The sequence below is a fragment of the Loxodonta africana genome, chromosome 20, assembly GCF_030014295.1.
Source record: "Loxodonta africana isolate mLoxAfr1 chromosome 20, mLoxAfr1.hap2, whole genome shotgun sequence".
NCBI lineage: Eukaryota > Metazoa > Chordata > Mammalia > Proboscidea > Elephantidae > Loxodonta > Loxodonta africana.
In genome coordinates this window covers 69310382-69327269 of record NC_087361.1, presented here as the reverse complement: position 1 = coordinate 69327269, position 16888 = coordinate 69310382, and the positions used below count along the sequence as shown (strand labels likewise).

General features: G+C 41.6%; 1 protein-coding gene across 3 annotated transcripts in view; it reads right to left on the bottom strand.

The window, feature by feature from the left end:
- RBBP5 (RB binding protein 5, histone lysine methyltransferase complex subunit) overlaps positions 1-16888 on the bottom strand; it is a 48361-nt gene that overhangs the window by 16700 nt on the left and 14773 nt on the right. For all 3 annotated transcript variants that reach the window (XM_010590251.3, XM_010590252.3, XM_023548307.2), the window contains exons 4-9: positions 6615-6755; positions 5675-5837; positions 1952-2061; positions 643-762; positions 401-554; positions 233-304 (exon numbers count right to left, since the gene is read on the bottom strand). In XM_010590251.3, coding sequence (XP_010588553.1) covers positions 233-304; positions 401-554; positions 643-762; positions 1952-2061; positions 5675-5837; positions 6615-6755 — 760 coding nt within the window. The remainder of the gene's footprint in view (positions 1-232; positions 305-400; positions 555-642; positions 763-1951; positions 2062-5674; positions 5838-6614; positions 6756-16888) is intronic.

Below are 16888 nucleotides of genomic sequence, written 5' to 3'. Positions count from 1 at the left end.
CCTGATATAAATAAATGCTTTCTCCAGTCTTTTTAAAGATGTGATTTTGAGGTAAAATGTAATCAGAGTACTTATAAGAAAATTTAACATTTAGCTCAGTTAGTTCTGTTTTACATCTTGATTTTACTTAACTGAGCTAAATAAATGAAAAGCAAAGGAAAACTACGTCTATGACAGGTAACAGAAAAATTTAACAGCAATTTCAAAGCAATTAAACCATAAAAATACTCACTACTTGATTTTGTGCCCAGATAGACACCACTCCACTAGAAATGGATGCTATGATGGGTCGAACAGGATGCCACTAAATTATAATGAAGGAAAGAAAAACAGGTTCTAAGACAGATTCAAGGTTTTCTGGATTATACACCTAACAAAAACCACCTCCCATTGTACTCACAGCCACATCCAGGAGGAGCTCTCCCCTGGTCCCATGGAGAATCTTCACCAGGTTGCCAATACTCTTCTCCCAGATGTACAGGGCGTGCTGCCGGGCTGACCCCGCCACTATGTACTCCCCATCCCCGGAGAAACAGCACTTCTTCCACGGGGTCCTAAGGGACAAAGGAAGCACCCATGGAGAATGGGAACTCAAGTCCAGGTTATGAATCATCACATATTCTTCTTGGCTGGTATACATACCTATTCACCAAGTCCTGCAATTTCTGCATAGGTTCCGGTTCTCCATCTCTCCCACAGGTTAAGATTTCTCTGCCATCATAGACTCTGATTATTCGATCTGCTGTGTTAATTAAAAAGCAACTGTGGAAAGGATAAAAACATCAATACCAGAGGTCAGAAATCTCTTTCTGTTAACATTTCCCATTACTACCAGTTATTTAGAACAGTAAAGCAACTACTAAGTCGAGGACAGATTGGGTAAACATCTAAGTAATGGACTAGAACACTTACGCATTTACTTGTTACCTTTCAAATCAAAATATAATTTGAAGTGAGAATGTTTTAGGCACTCTACATGCACAAATGATCAGTATCTGACTGAGACCCAAGGCCTCTAAATTGAAACTAACTTACTAAATTCACAAGCCTATAGTTAAATATATACAATATATTCTTCCTAATGAGTTAGTAAACTGTTGTTTTAAAATGCCTAACTCTTCACTGTAATGACACCAGTGGAAATCTGTCTAAAGTATAAGTTACCTCATCACCTTACAGACCACTGACGGAAAACTTCGCTAGCTTCGGTGATTGTGAGCACTTGTGCCCTGAGTGTGCAGGGCTGTCCCTGTGTAAACAGGATGCCTGCCACCTCTCCAACTGACAATTTATTTCTTCTTGTTTGTGTTGGTATATCTACTCTAACTAGGCAACCAAATTTATCAGAATAACATCTGGCATCACAAAGGTAAAACAGATTTTATGTGAGTAAAGCACACGCTCAGTTATTACGTGAATTCTGTAACATCAATTCTAATTCCAACAGTAACTAACCTTACCCAGCGCTGTGTGCCGGTGCTTTCGGCTCTAAGCACTAACCACTACGGTGTCATTTCTGGCTGCTAACCTCCAGATGAGGAAGGAAGATGTGGCTGGTAGTTCAAGGAGGTAAATATTATGAACACATGAACTAAATACTGAAGGCTTCTACAGTATTTTCACAAAAATAACACGTGCCTTCTACATTTGCCAGCCACGCCCTCCCCTCCCCTAGGTATTTTCATAAGCGTGCAATGCTAATTTTTTTACAGCAACATGTAAAAAAAAAAACCGGCATAGCTGCGCCTAGGAAAATACTTCCCTGGCACAGTTGGCAGACAAACACAGAAGGTTCAAGTTATTCGTGTAAAAATATGTCACCTTTTTTCACTAAACTTTTTTAAAAAACGGGAGCATAATATACAGAAAAACTGTGGCTCTCAAGGCATGTTTAACATCCACTCACTGGTAAAGCCTAAAGCTGTCCCGAGAATGACAAGGTCTCGCTTACCTCCCCTTCCGGGCAAACTCTATGGACTTAATGGCTGTGGTATTGCTGGTTCCAGTTGTTACTCTGAAGGAGGCCACAAGATCCTGAGAGTCTGTTTTTAGGACCAAAATCTAAAGTTTAAAGGAGAAAAAAATGAGCATTTTGGTAACTTACAGTAATGAGATCTGGTTTCTGTTTCCAAAATTGGAGAGTAGATAAAAACCTAAGTATCTCTATTCCCATTTATTCAACCTGATTAACTAGAATTGCATTTTACCCTTTCAAAGAAAGGACAGTGTCTTCATCTATTCAAATATAATGTTTACCTTATATTCTTTTTGTTACTGCACACTCAAACCCAAACCCACTGCCACCAAGTCGATTCCAACTCATAGTGACCCTACAGGACACAGCCGAACTGCCCCATGGACTTTCCAAGGCTGTAATCTTTACAGAAGCAGACTGTGACATCTTTCTCCTGAGGAGCAGCTGGTGGGATAAAAAGGCCAGCCTTTCTGTTAGCAACTTAGTGCTTTAACCACTGAGCCATCAGGGCTCTGTGCACACCCACAGAGGAAAAAATACCTCACGATGGAATTACAGTATCATTACTAGGCTGAAAATGAAATGATTGGTCTTTAAAGAAAGAAAGTCTATCTGAAGGGAAAACAATCGCTATGTCAGAACTTTACGGGGTCTCAAGGAGGGAAAAAACCACAGGATCAAATAACTACTTTCTAAAGTAGTCATGAAGCTATACACCATGAAATTATACTAGCCCATATGTACCCAGTCCAAAAAAATCAAGGCATCTAATGGAATTACAGACTCGGCTTAAAAGGGACCTTAAAGCTCACCTAGTCTGACTTCCAATTCCATAGAAGAAATGCCTTCTAAAACATATCTCAGACAGAAGGTCCTGGACCTTCCCAACACTCTAAAAGACAAGGCCAGAAATTTCACAGATAGGAAAAAAAAAGAGAATAAAGTCTTAGGACTATAGGCTAAGCTGCCCTGAATGATACAATATTTACAGAACCAGATATCAGACATTTCATTAAGAGTGTTCCATTTGATAATATGACATTTCAATTTTATAATTTGGAAATGACCCTACGTTACTAGCATTCAGCAAAGGCCTCTCACCCTTTTCTCGATCAAATAAACTCTGAGTGCTCAAAATCCAAAGAACAGAAATTATCACTAAAGCATGTCAGGAAAACAAGCTACGCTGCTACAGGGAGGAGCTGTGCTCTTAGTCCACAGACAGAAGAAACCTCAGGCTACATTGCTACACGGAGGAGCTGTAGTCTTAGTCCACGGACAGAAGAAACCTCAGGCTACACTGCTACACGGAGGAGCTGTGCTCTTAGTCCACGGACAGAAGAAACCTCAGGCTACACTGCTAAAGGGAGAAGCTGTGGTCTTAGTACAGACCGAAGAAACCTCAGGCTACTCTGCTACAGGGAGGAGCTGTGCTTAGTCCACGGACAGAAGAAACCTCAGGCTATATTGCTACAGGGAGGAGCTGTGCTCTTAGTCCATGGACGGAAGAATCCTCAGGCTACGCTGCTACAGGGAGGAGCTGTGCTCTTAGTCCACGGACAGAAGAAGCCTCACACTACACTGCCATAGGGAGGAGCTGTGCTCTTAGTCCACGGATAAAAGAAACCTCAGGCTACACTGCTACAGGGAGGAGCTGTGCTCTTAGTCCACAGACAGAAGAAACCTCAGGCTACACTGCTACAGGGAGGAGCTGTGCTTAGTCCACAGACAGAAGAAACCTCAGGCTGTACTGCTACAGGGAGGAGCTGTGCTTAGTCCACAGACAGAAGAAACCTCAGCCTGCACTGCTACCGGTAGGAGCTGTGCTTAGTCCACAGACAGAAGAAACCTCAGGCTACACTGCTACAGGGAGGAGCTGTGCTTAGTCCACAGACAGAAGAAACCTCAGGCTACACTGCTACAGGGAGGAGCTGTGCGTAGTCCACAGACAGAAGAAACCTCAGGCTGTACTGCTACAGGGAGGAGCTGTGCTCAGTCCACAGACAGAAGAAACCTCAGGCTGTACTGCTACCGGGAGGAGCTGTGCTTAGTCCACAGACAGAAGAAACCTCAGGCTGTACTGCTACAGGGAGGAGCTGTGCTTAGTCCACAGACAGAAGAAACCTCAGGCTACACTGCTACAGGGAGGAGCTGTGCTTAGTCCACAGACAGAAGAAACCTCAGGCTACACTGCTACCGGGAGGAGCTGTGCTCTTAGTCCACAGACAGAAGAAACCTCAGGCTACACTGGTACCGGGAGGAGCTGTGCTTAGTCCACAGACAGAAGAAACCTCAGGCTACACTGCTACAGAGAGAACTGTGCTCTTAGTCCACAGACAGAAGAAACCTCAGGCTACACTGCTACAGGGAGGAGCTGTGCTTAGTCCACAGACAGAAGAAACTTCAGGCTACACTGCTACAGGGAGGAGCTGTGCTTAGTCTACAGACAGAAGAAACCTCAGGCTGTACTGCTACAGGGAGAAGCTGTGCTTAGTCCACAGACAGAGGAAACCTCAGGCTGTACTGCTACAGGGAGGAGCTGTGCTTAGTCCACAGACAGAAGAAACCTCAGGCTACACTGCTACAGGGAGAAGCTGTGCTTAGTCCACAGACAGAGGAAACCTCAGGCTGTACTGCTACAGGGAGGAGCTGTGCTTAGTCCACAGACAGAAGAAACCTCAGGCTGTACTGCTACAGGGAGGAGCTGTGCTTAGTCCACAGACAGAAGAAACCTCAGGCTGTACTGCTACCGGGAGGAGCTGTGCTTAGTCCACAGACAGAAGAAACCTCAGGCTACACTGCTACCGGGAGGAGCTGTGCTCTTAGTTCACAGACAGAAGACATCTCAGGCTACACTGCTACCGGGAGGAGCTGTGCTTAGTCCACAGACAGAAGACACCTCAGGCTACACTGCTACAGGGAGGAGCTGTGCTCTTAGTCCACAGACAGAAGACACCTCAGGCTACACTGCTACAGGGAGGAGCTGTGCTTAGTCCACAGACAGAAGAAACCTCAGGCTACACTGCTACAGGGAGAAGCTGTGCTTAGTCCACAGACAGAGGAAACCTCAGGCTGTACTGCTACAGGGAGGAGCTGTGCTTAGTCCATAGACAGAAGAAACCTCAGGCTGTACTGCTACAGGGAGGAGCTGTGCTTAGTCCACAGACAGAAGAAACCTCAGGCTGTACTGCTACCGGGAGGAGCTGTGCTTAGTCCACAGACAGAAGAAACCTCAGGCTACACTGCTACCGGGAGGAGCTGTGCTTAGTCCACAGACAGAAGAAACCTCAGGCTACACTGCTACCGGGAGGAGCTGTGCTTAGTCCACAGACAGAAGAAACCTCAGGCTACACTGCTACCGGGAGGAGCTGTGCTCTTAGTTCACAGACAGAAGACACCTCAGGCTACACTGCTACCGGGAGGAGCTGTGCTTAGTCCACAGACAGAAGAAACCTCAGGCTACACTGCTACAGGGAGGAGCTGTGCTCTTAGTCCACAGACAGAAGACACCTCAGGCTACACTGCTACAGGGAGGAGCTGTGCTTAGTCCACAGACAGAAGAAACCTCAGGCTGTACTGCTACAGGGAGGAGCTGTGCTTAGTCCACAGACAGAAAAAACCTAAGAGGAACAACAAGTAACCGGGAATGAGGCAATGCACGGGGTGAAAGATGCTTATTTCACCACCTTCCAGGCTTACCTTGCCTTTTGCATTTCCCGTATAGATATATTCTCCTCGCCTATCAAAAGATGCAACCACGTTCAAATCGGAGTCGTCATCTACCGGCAGAACAACGTGTTTGGAATCTGAAAGGGTCAACATGACAGGAGCGGATTTCATGGGACACACGAGCACCTTGTTCCTGTTTAAAAAGATGAACAGTGCGTTGGCTGGTTGCTTTGCTGTCAGAAGGCGGATTCTCCACCCTCTTCTCCGATCCCTGGTCTCTCTCCTATCAACTTCCCCAGCCCAAGCAAATTTAAGATACCAAAAAAGCATAAGACTTGAATGTCTAATAACAGGGAAATGACAGAGCAAAATTATGGGATCTACCTTGACAAAATAATATGTAATCATTAAAAATAAATATGAAGAACTAGTAAAATACATAGCAAATAAAGTGAAAAAACAAAGTACTGATTACAACAATATAAAAAATACATATTTCTATATACTGAGTATATGTGCGTTGCTTTATGTTTAAAGACAATGTGACTAAAAGGGAACCCAGAGAAATGAAAACAGTTATACCTGTAATGTCTGGGTAATGAGATGGTAGGTCATTTTTCTTCTTAAATGCAGTTGTAATATTAAACTATTTTCCCCCCACTAAAGAAATTCAAATATTTCTTGAGGGGTTGGGAGGGAGTGCCAAGTCAAAGCCCAGTTATCATACTTATTCCCACATTCGTCCATTTCCAAAGTTTTAATATGGTCAGTTTTTAATGATATAATACAAAACTCCCCTTAAAATCTATGCAATAGAGCCAACCTAGACATAGAGACTATTTTCTATAGAAGGTCTGAAGAGGTGTTTTTGGCCCCCTAAAACCTTACACTGAAATTTTCATGAGCCTGGCACTAATCCATAGGGTATTAAACCCCACCCCGGGAAAGGAACAGCTTAGGTTAAACATACTGATCTCGTGGGTGATACTGGACTTTTAAAATGGGCGAAGGGAACCGGAACCTCTGGTCACAGTCTCCTGAAAGAACATCCCACTGTGACACTATGTTATCCGTGGAAGCACTCACAAGCTTATGACCATCTCGACTCCAGCTGGGAAGAAAAAAGGGTAACTCAGCACATATTCTAAGTTAAAGTATATTCACTTGTTTATGGATATAAATGCTTGACCTAAATGCCTAGGTCAACAGTGTTTTTTTTTTACATATACTCAAATCCACAAAAAGCTTTCACAATTAAGCGATAAATAAACGTTTCATGACATTTTCATACCTAGTAATAGTAGCTCTTAATATTTTAAGATAATAACACAAGTGGCTCTGTGACGTAGTAGAGAGATTACATCATTTCAGAAGAATCTAAAATCAGCTGACCAAACAAGGGCTGATGTAATGAAAAACAGGTTTTCCTTTGGAGGGGGGAGTATCTGAGCTTTCTGAAGTTGTCACAGAAATAGCACCACAGTGACAGTGAGACCGAAGCAATAAGAAAGTATTCATTATTTAAAATAATTAGGAAAGGAATTAAAACTTCAGGGAAATAGCAAAAAGAACATTAAATACTTGATTATCAGTTTACCATGGGGCACAAAACACATAGAAACAGAAAATTTACCAAACGTGAATCTGAGAAATAAAGAAATGTATGTGTAAATGAAGACAGACCAAGTTCTGGCCAAGAACCCAATACTGTCTAGTTCATCTATAAAAATAATTAATCCAAATTACAGCCCAAGGGCTTACTTATAGAATTTGTAAAAAATGAATAATGAAATTCATCTAAATTTTTTTTTAAAGGTATCCCTGTTACCAGGCATTTAGACATATTGCAAAACAAACCATATAAACACAGACAACCACCACCACAAAACCAGTGGCCTAGACTCCAAAGCAGTTTTAAACTTTCATAAAGAAGGGAAGCCAAGTTTCTGAATACCTATAATGTGCACTTGCACAAGTTACCCTCATTGGGTCATTTATGAAGACAGGTACTGTCTTCTCTGTTTTTGGAACTGAGCCTCAAGGAGATTACAGGTAACCTGCCTAAGGCCATTTTGCTAACAACCGGCAGGGCTAGGATTCAAATGGGTCTGCCTAACACCAAATGCCTTGTCCTTTTACGTGGAAAGTAAAAGCAATAAAACCAATATTGGAAGAGGACTTGCTTTTAATAAATGTTGTCAGTAAAATTAGAGACCCATGGCCACACCATGAATAGGGATATATTTAAGGTAAGTCAAAAAACTACACATGGGAAAAAATATTTAAAAATATTTATCAGATTTCCACTTCCAGAAAGACAGAGTAGACAGATGCACATTTCCCTATTCCTCCTGCTGAAACTACAGCTAAACGCCCTGGACATTATATGTAAAACGAACATAAAAAGACTTAGAAAGGTGAAGAGACAGCATACTGGCAAGAGATCAGAGAACCCAGGAAACGACACAGTGATGAGTTCCCTGAATTTTCTTGTGCCTCACATAACCCAGACCAGGTGCTGGAGAAGCTGGCAATCCAGAAACACCAACGGACACAAAAGAGAAAGCCTAAAGAAAAGCTGACTTTCTCCTGCCAAAGGACCAGGGGAGAGAAAGCCTAACAAGATAGAAAACTTTGTCAATCACACAAATCCAGCAAAACACACTTTAATCCCAGCCCCACCATTATGGGCTGAACTGTGTCCCCCCAAAATATGCACTCCCCCACGTGTCTGTTAGTTTGTCGTACTGTGGGGGCTTGCGTGTTGCTGTGATACTGGAAGCTATGCCACCTGTATTCAGATACCAGCAGGGTCATCCATGGAGGACAGGTTTCAGCTGACCTTCTAGACTAAGACAGACTAGGAAGAAGGACCCGGCAGTCTACTTCTGAAAAGCATTAGCCAGTGAAAACCTTATGAATAGCAGTGGAACACTGTCTGATACAGTGCTGGAACATGAGCCCCCCAGGTTGGAAGGTACTCAGAAGATGACTGGGGGAGAGCTGCCTCCTCAAAGTAGAGTCGACCTTAATGACGTGGATGGAGTAAAGCTTTCGGGACCTTAATTTGCTGATGTGGCATGACTCAAAATGAGAAGAAACAGCTGCAAACATCCATTAATAATTGGAACCTGGAATGTATGAATCTAGTAAAATAGGAAATCGTCAAAAATGAAATGGAACGCATAAACATTGATATCCTAGGCATTAGTGAGCTGAAATGGACTGTACTGGCCATTTTGAATCAGACAATCATACAGTCTACTACACTGGGAATGACAACTCGAAGAGGAATGGTGTTGCATTCATCACCAAAAAGAACATTTCAAGATCTATCCTGAACTACAATGCTGTCGGTGATAGGATAACATCTATACGCCTACAAGGAAGACCAGTTAATATGACTATTATTCAGATTTATGCACCAACCACTAAGGCCAAAGATGAAATAGATTTTCATCAGCTGCTGCAGTCTGAAATTGATTGAACATGCAATCAAGATGCATTGATAATTACTAGTGACTGGAATGCAAAAGCTGGAAACAAAGAAGGATCAGTAGTTGGAAAATATGGCCTTGGTGATAGAAACAATGCCAGAGATCAACTGATAGAATTTTGCAAGACCAATGACTTCATTGCAAATACCTTCTTTCACCAAAATCAATAGCAACTATACACATGGACCTAGCCAGATGGAACACACAGAAATCAAATTGACTACATCTGTGGAAAGAGATGATGGAAAAGCTCAATATCATCAGTCAGAACAAGGCCACTGGCCAACTGTGGAACAGATAGACCATCAGTTGCTCATATGCAAGTTCAAGCTGAAACTGAAGAAAATCAGAGCAAGCCCACAAGAGCCAAAATATGACCTTGAGTATATCCCACCTGAATTTAGAGACCATCTGAAGAATAGATTTGACGCATTGAACACTAGTAACTGAAGACCAGACGAGTTGTGGAATGACATCAAGGACATCATCCATGAAGAAAGCAAGAGGTCACTGAAAAGACAGGAAAGAAAGAAAAGACCAAGATGGATGTCAGAGGAGACTCTGAAACTTCCTCACAAACGTCAAGCAGCTAAAGCAAAACAAAGAAATGATGAAGTAAAAGAACTGAACAGGAGATTTCAAAGGGCGGCTCGAGAAGACAAAGTATTCAAACGACAGGTGCAAAGAGCTGGAGACAGAAAACCAAAACGGAAGAACATGCTCAGCATTTCTCAAGCTGAAAGAACTGAAGAAAAAATTCAAGCCTCGAGTTGCAATAGTGAAGGATTCTATGGGGAAAACACTAAACGACGCAGGAAGCATCAAAAGAAGATGCAAGGAATACACAGAGTCATTATACCAAAAAGAATTAGTCGATGTTCAACCATCTCAAGAGGAAGCATATGATCAGGAACTGATGGTACTGAAGAAAGAAGTCCAAGCTGCTCTGAAGGCACTGGTGGAAAAACAAGGAGTTGATGGAATATCAACTGAGATGTTTCAACAAACAGATGCAGTGCTGAAGGTGCTCACTCATCTATGCCAAGAAATATGGAAGACAGCTTCCTGGCCAACTGACTGAAGAGATCCGTATTTATGCCTATTCCTAAGAAACATGATTCAACCGAACGTGGAAATTATTGAACAATATCATTAATATCACACACAAGCAAAATTTTGCTGAAGATCATTCAAAAGTGGTTGCAGCAGTATTATCAACATGGAACTACCAGAAATTCAGGCTGGTTTCAGAAGAGGACATGGAACCAGGGATACCATTGCTGATGTCAGATAGATCCTGGCTGAAAGCAGAAAATACCAGAAGGATGTTTGCCTGTGTTTTATTGACTATGCAAAGGCATTTGACTGTGTGGATTATAACAAATTATGGATAACATTGTGAAGAATGGGAATTCCAGAACACTTAATTGTGCTCATGAGGAACCTGTACATAGATCAAGAGGCAGTTGGTCGGACAGAACAAGGGGATACTGACGGATTTAAAATCAGGAAAGGCGTGCATCAGGATTGTATCCTTTCACCATACCTATTCAATCTGGACTATATGAAGAAGAAACGGGGCATCAGGATTGGAGGAAGACTAACAACCTGCGTTATTCCTTGCTGAAAATGAAAAATACTTCAAGTACTTACTAATGAGGATCAAAGATCACAGCCTTCGGTATGGATTGCACCTCAACATAAAGAAAACAAAAATCCTTGCAACTGGACCAATTAGCAACATCATGATAAACGGAGAAAAGACTGAAGTTGTCGAGGATTTCATCCTACTTGGATCCACAATCAACAGCCATGGAAGCAGCAGTCAAGAAATCAAAAGACACATTGCATTGGGTAAATCTGCTGCAAAGGACCCCTTTAAAGTGTTGAAAAGCAAAGATGTCACCTTGAATAAGGTGCGCCTTCCCCAAGCCATGGTATTTTCAATCTCATCATATGCATGTGAAAGCTGGACAATGAATAAGGAAGACCAAAGAAGAATTGACGCCCTTGAATTGTGGTGCTGGTGAAGAATACTGACTATACCATGGGCTGCCAAAAGAACAAACAAATCTGTGTTGGGAGAAGTACAACCAGAATGCTCCTTAGAAGCAAGGATGGTGAGACTGTATCTTACATACTTTGGACACGTTGTCAGGAGGGATCAGTCCCTGGAGAAGGGCCTCATGCTTGGTAAAGTACAGGGTCAGCAGAAAAGAGGAAGACCCTCAACAAAGTGGACTGACACAGTGGCTCCAACAATAAGCTCAACCAAAACAACAATTGTAAGGATGGCGCAGGATGGGGCAGTGTTTTGTTCTGTTGTGCATAGGGTTACTGTGAGTCAGAACTGACTCTATGGCACCTAACAACAACAAAATATGCATTGTAAATCCCAACCTCAACACCTGTTGTTATAATCCCATTTCGGGGGAATAGGTTGTCCTTGTTATGTTAATGAGGCAGGATTAGTATAAAGCGTACCCTGAGTCACTCTCTTTTGAGATAAGAGATTAAACAAGGGAGCAGAGCAGAGATGGCAGAAGACTGATGCCAAGCCACATGAAGATCTCCAAGGACCCAGGTAACAAGCTGAAGAGACAAGGGCCTTCTCCCAGAGCCAACAGAGAGAAAGCCTTCCCCTGGAGCTGATGCCCTGTATTTGGACTTCTAGCCTCCTAAGCTATGAGAGAATAAACTTCTGTTTGTTGAAGCCACCCACTTGCGGTATTTCTGTTATAGCAGCACTAGATAACTAAGACACTCACCCACATCAACAAAGTCCACGTGAGAGTCTAGACCCCCATCCTTGCCTGGCTATATAATGAGACACCCCTCCTCCCTCACTTGGGTGATAACGGAGAAGGGTAAGTGGGGAACCAGGACTTTCATTCCTGCCAGGCAGTTAATGAGTCAGTGGAGGCTGCTGGGGACCAGCAACTAGGCACCCTTAGCCCTCCCAGTCACAGTGACCTCAGTGGAGGCACTGCAATAATGAGGCCAAGTAAGGAACCTGTACTTCCACCATATCTGGCAGTAACAAATGGCACTCTCCCTTTCCCTACAAGTGCAGTTTGAGAAGGCGGCATGCTAGCACAGAGGCTTTAAATAAGACACAAAGTCTCATAACACAATAACCACAATGTCCACACTTCAAATGAAAATCACTCATCAACTCCAAAACCATGAAAATCTCAACCTGAATGAGAAAAAGATAATCAACAGACAGTAACACTGAGATGACACAGATGTCAGAATTATCTGATAAGGATTTTAATTCAGCCGACATAAAAATGTTTCAACAGGTAATTATGAACACACTTGAAACAACTGAAAAAAATTAAAAATCTCAGCAAAGATATAGAAGATATAAAGAACCAAAAGGAAATTTTAGAACTGAAAAAATAGAATAACCACAACTAAAATTGAAGAGATGGGTTCAATAGCAGAATGGAGATGACAGAGGGACAAATCAATGAACTGGACGGTAGAACAATAGAAATTACCCGATCTGAACCACAGAGAGAAATCAGACCCAGGGGAAGAAAGGGACAGAGCCTCAAGGACCTGTGGGACTATAACAAAAGATCTAACATTCATGTCATCAGAGTCCTGGAAGGGAAGAAGAAAGTAGAGCTATAGAAGTATTTGAAGACAGAGTGGCTGAAATTTCCCCCAAATTTGGCAAAAGATACAAGCCTAGAGATTCAAGAAGCTGAGCAAACCTCGAACAAGATAAACCCAAAGAAATGCATGCTGAGACACACAAACTTCTGAACACTAAAAAGCAAACAAAAATCTTGAAAGCAGCAAGAGAGAAATGACACCTTATCGACAGGGGAACAACAATTTGAATGACAGCAGATTTTTCCTCAGAAACCACAGAGGCCAGAAGGAAGGAGCATGTTTTCAAAAGCTGAAAGAATTATCAACCCAATTCTATATGCAACAAAAATACCCCTCAGGAATGAAAGGGGTACCAAGAGAATTTGTCACCAGCAAGACCTACTCTAAAAGAATGGCTAAAGGAAGTTCTCTAAACAGAAAGGAAATATAAAACAAGGAATCTTAAAACATGAGGGAGACAGGAAAGAAGAACTACTGAAGAGTAAAAACATGAGTAAATACAATAGGCTTTCTTCTCTTCTAGAGTTTTCTAAATTACATTTGAAATTTGAAACAAAAAACACTGCTCTGGTTCTCCTGTATCTATGTACACAGAGGAAACTATGTAAGGCAACTATGTTAAAACAGGGGAGGATACATGGACACAAAGCGAGGTTAGGTTTCTGTACTTCACTCACATTGGTAAATGTCAACATCAGCAGACTGTGATAAGTTATTATACATAACGTAATATTTAGTAACCCCTCATTACACACACACACACAAAGAAATGCACTAAAAAACACTATGGAAAAATCAAAATGGAATTCTAAATTATGTTCAAGTGACCCACAGAAAGGCAGGAAAAGAAAACAGAAATAAAAATCGAAGAAAGAAACAGAAAACAAAACCAAACAACCATCTTACTTTTGGAATGAAGAGGAGTTTCTACTGAGGAACTGGCTGCTAATACAGTATCGTGGTTAAGAACACGGGCTCAAGAGTTAGACTTGTACTCAAGCTAGGGTCTCCCCCTTGTAGCTATGCGATCTTAGGCAAGTTGCATAACCTTTCTGAACTTCGATTTCATCTATAACATAGGAATAATAATTGTATCTATCCTTGGAGGACTGTTGATAAAATTAAATACATATAGATATACACACACACGTATATATAAAACTCTTAGCCCAATGCCTGGCACACAATGAGTGTTCAATATACATTAATAAATAATTATTTGTATCAGAGACAAGATAAATGTATTGTTAGATTCAAGGTCCAGGGACACAGGAAGGCAGGAGTAAGCTAAGGATGAAGTATAAGTCTGCGTACAAAAGGGCTCTGGTGCCTTTCTCCCACAAGCTCTGGAGTGACTGCAGTCAGGCTCAGGAAGGCCATCAGAGGATCCTTCTACAGAAGGTGAACCCCAGAGAAGTAGTCTACAGAGGCTGAAACTTAAGGATTCACAACAAAAAAACAGGCTATCCACCCAATTTTGATGCCAGGAGGGGAAGAGGGTGAGCTAAAATTCACATATACTGTAACGGGAAGTCCACAGATAAGTCAGAAAATGAACAAACCAAGAAAAAGCCGTATACGCACGTTATTTAGCTATATGAAGTATCAGAAGAAACAGCTGAAAAAATTGGAAGAGCACTGGAAATAGGACAAGATCAGGAGTGGGGAGAAAGGAAGAGCAGCGTTTACCGTTGTTCTTGTCACCAATTTGAAGTAGAACAGAAAGAACGTTAGGTATGATTCCATTTTCCCTTTAAACTCTTCTGCACTATAATATTTTTTTCTTTCACAAGTTGTAGTCCTGTTATAATGATGGGGAATCTAATTTTTAAAATTACATCATAAAGAAGTTAAAACTAAGAGTGGTTCTGCATTAAAAAAAAATTTATTCTTCAATTCCAAATTCCATAAAGTCAAGAATTATGAATTATCATGCTTTCTTACATCTGACAAAAGACAGATGTAGATTTACCAAGTCCAGTGTCAGCATCTTAAAATCATTTAGTCGTACCCACGGCCCCCACCTAGTACTTGAATTTATTCTGTAGCATCTCCAAGAAGGGGACAACAAGCCTAAGCAGGGACAGTACCACTGAGAGTTCTTTCTGGGCAGTCCACCCCACCCATGGCACCTCTGCTTGGGAGCTCTTCCCAATTCTGACCTAACACTTGTTTCTTTAACTTCTGCTCACTATCTACCAGTCCTGCTTCTACTCCTTGGGTCAATCTTCTTCTCTTTCACACACCAGCCCTTTACACAGTTGAAGACAACCAACATGCCTACCCACACCTTCTCTTGATGAAACATTCTTGTCCCTAATATGTTCCAATATTACATAACGAAGATATATTCTAAATAAGCTTAAACCAAAGAAAAATGAAAAATATGTATAACCACTAATTTTAACTACTATAACTATACTTATGTGTGCCAAAAATAAGGGAGCAATTAAATATTTATGGTGCATGCATACTATGCAATACTATCTATACACTACTTAAAATAATGAGATAGAACTATATAGACACCAAGAGAGAAAAACATTCACTAAACACTAGGTGGAAAAGCAAGCTACAGAACAAAATATATAGCAGGATCCATTTTTGTTTAAAAACACATAAATGTGTATGTATATTTCTTACACACATAGACAAAAAGATAGATAAATCTTACACATGAAAGACACATTCCATATCCCACACTCCTAACAGTGGTTACCTTAAGAAGCAAAGGACTTTCGTTTTTCACTTTACATACTTACATGTTGTTTGAATTAAAAAAAAAAAAAAAAATTCAACAATAAGCAAGTATAACTTTTGTGACAAAAAAAGGTAAAAAGTTGGAAGGAAAAAAGAAAATCCTTCACTGTTATTGTACTTCTAGAAATCTACTCTAATGAAAAATCAGAGACCAAATGCTTATTGGGTATCCCCACTCATCTAACAAATCTCTGAATTTCTATTACATACCAGGTACAGTGTTAGCAGCTGGGAACACAGCCATGAAAAGACAGACTAGGTCCATACACTCACAGCACTTACCATTTCGCAGCACAGATACTCATGAAACAAATATTTACAATAAAATATGACTATGTCAGAAGACATGCCACCATGATCTCAAACCATTCCCCCTTTAAACCTTCTATTGACTATCTTCTTCCAAATCAGAAACCTGAAGACCATCTTAACTTCTCCACCTCCCTCACATCCCTTATCCAAGGAAGGACTGAGACCTATCATTTCTACCATTTCTCCTATCTGCCTCACTCAGCTCCATTCCTCTGCAGCTATCCTTGGCTCAATTCCCCACCACCTCTAGCCTAAACACTGCAATTCTCCTATCTTCACATGCTGTCCCTTCACAAGCCACTCTAGAGATCTTTCTAAAATAAAAGCTCATCCTGTCACTTTTCTGCCTAAAACCTTGTAATGGCTTAATAGTGCCATTTGATGCACTGGATAAAGTACAAATTCATGAGTACAGCATACAAGGTCCTCCAGGACAGGGTCTTGGGTAACCCTGGCTCTTGCCATATCACACCTCCCATTCCACAATCCAGCTACCCTGACCTACTTGCAGTTCCCCATCTTACCACCCTGTTTCAAGCCAATGTGCCTTTGCCTGTGCGGCTCCCTCTGCCTAGAATACACCTGGCAGACACCTACTCATCTTACCACCCACCAGCTGCTCGGTGGGAGAAAGCTGTGGCAGTCTCCTTCCATAAAGATTACAGCCTTGGAAACCCTGTGGGGCAGTTCTACTCTGTCCCACAGGGTCACTATGAGTTGAAATCAATTCGACAGCAATGTGTTTGGTTTGGGTTATCCCCTCTACACAGCTGACCACCTCCTCCTTTGCAGCTTCTTCTCCACTAAATCTCAAATACAGCTCTTGTATAGGACCATAAAGCTTTATTATACATACCTGTGTACACATGTCCCTCCCACTACTAATCACAAACTTCTTATTTGTTTTTGTGTCCCCAGTGCCTAACACAGTACCTGTTCAATGTCTGCTGAAAAAACAAAAGAATATAGAGAGAAAAATTTTAGACACAAAGACATTCACCAAACACTACGTGGCAGAAAGCAAAAAAAAAAAAAAAATGGTTAAGCA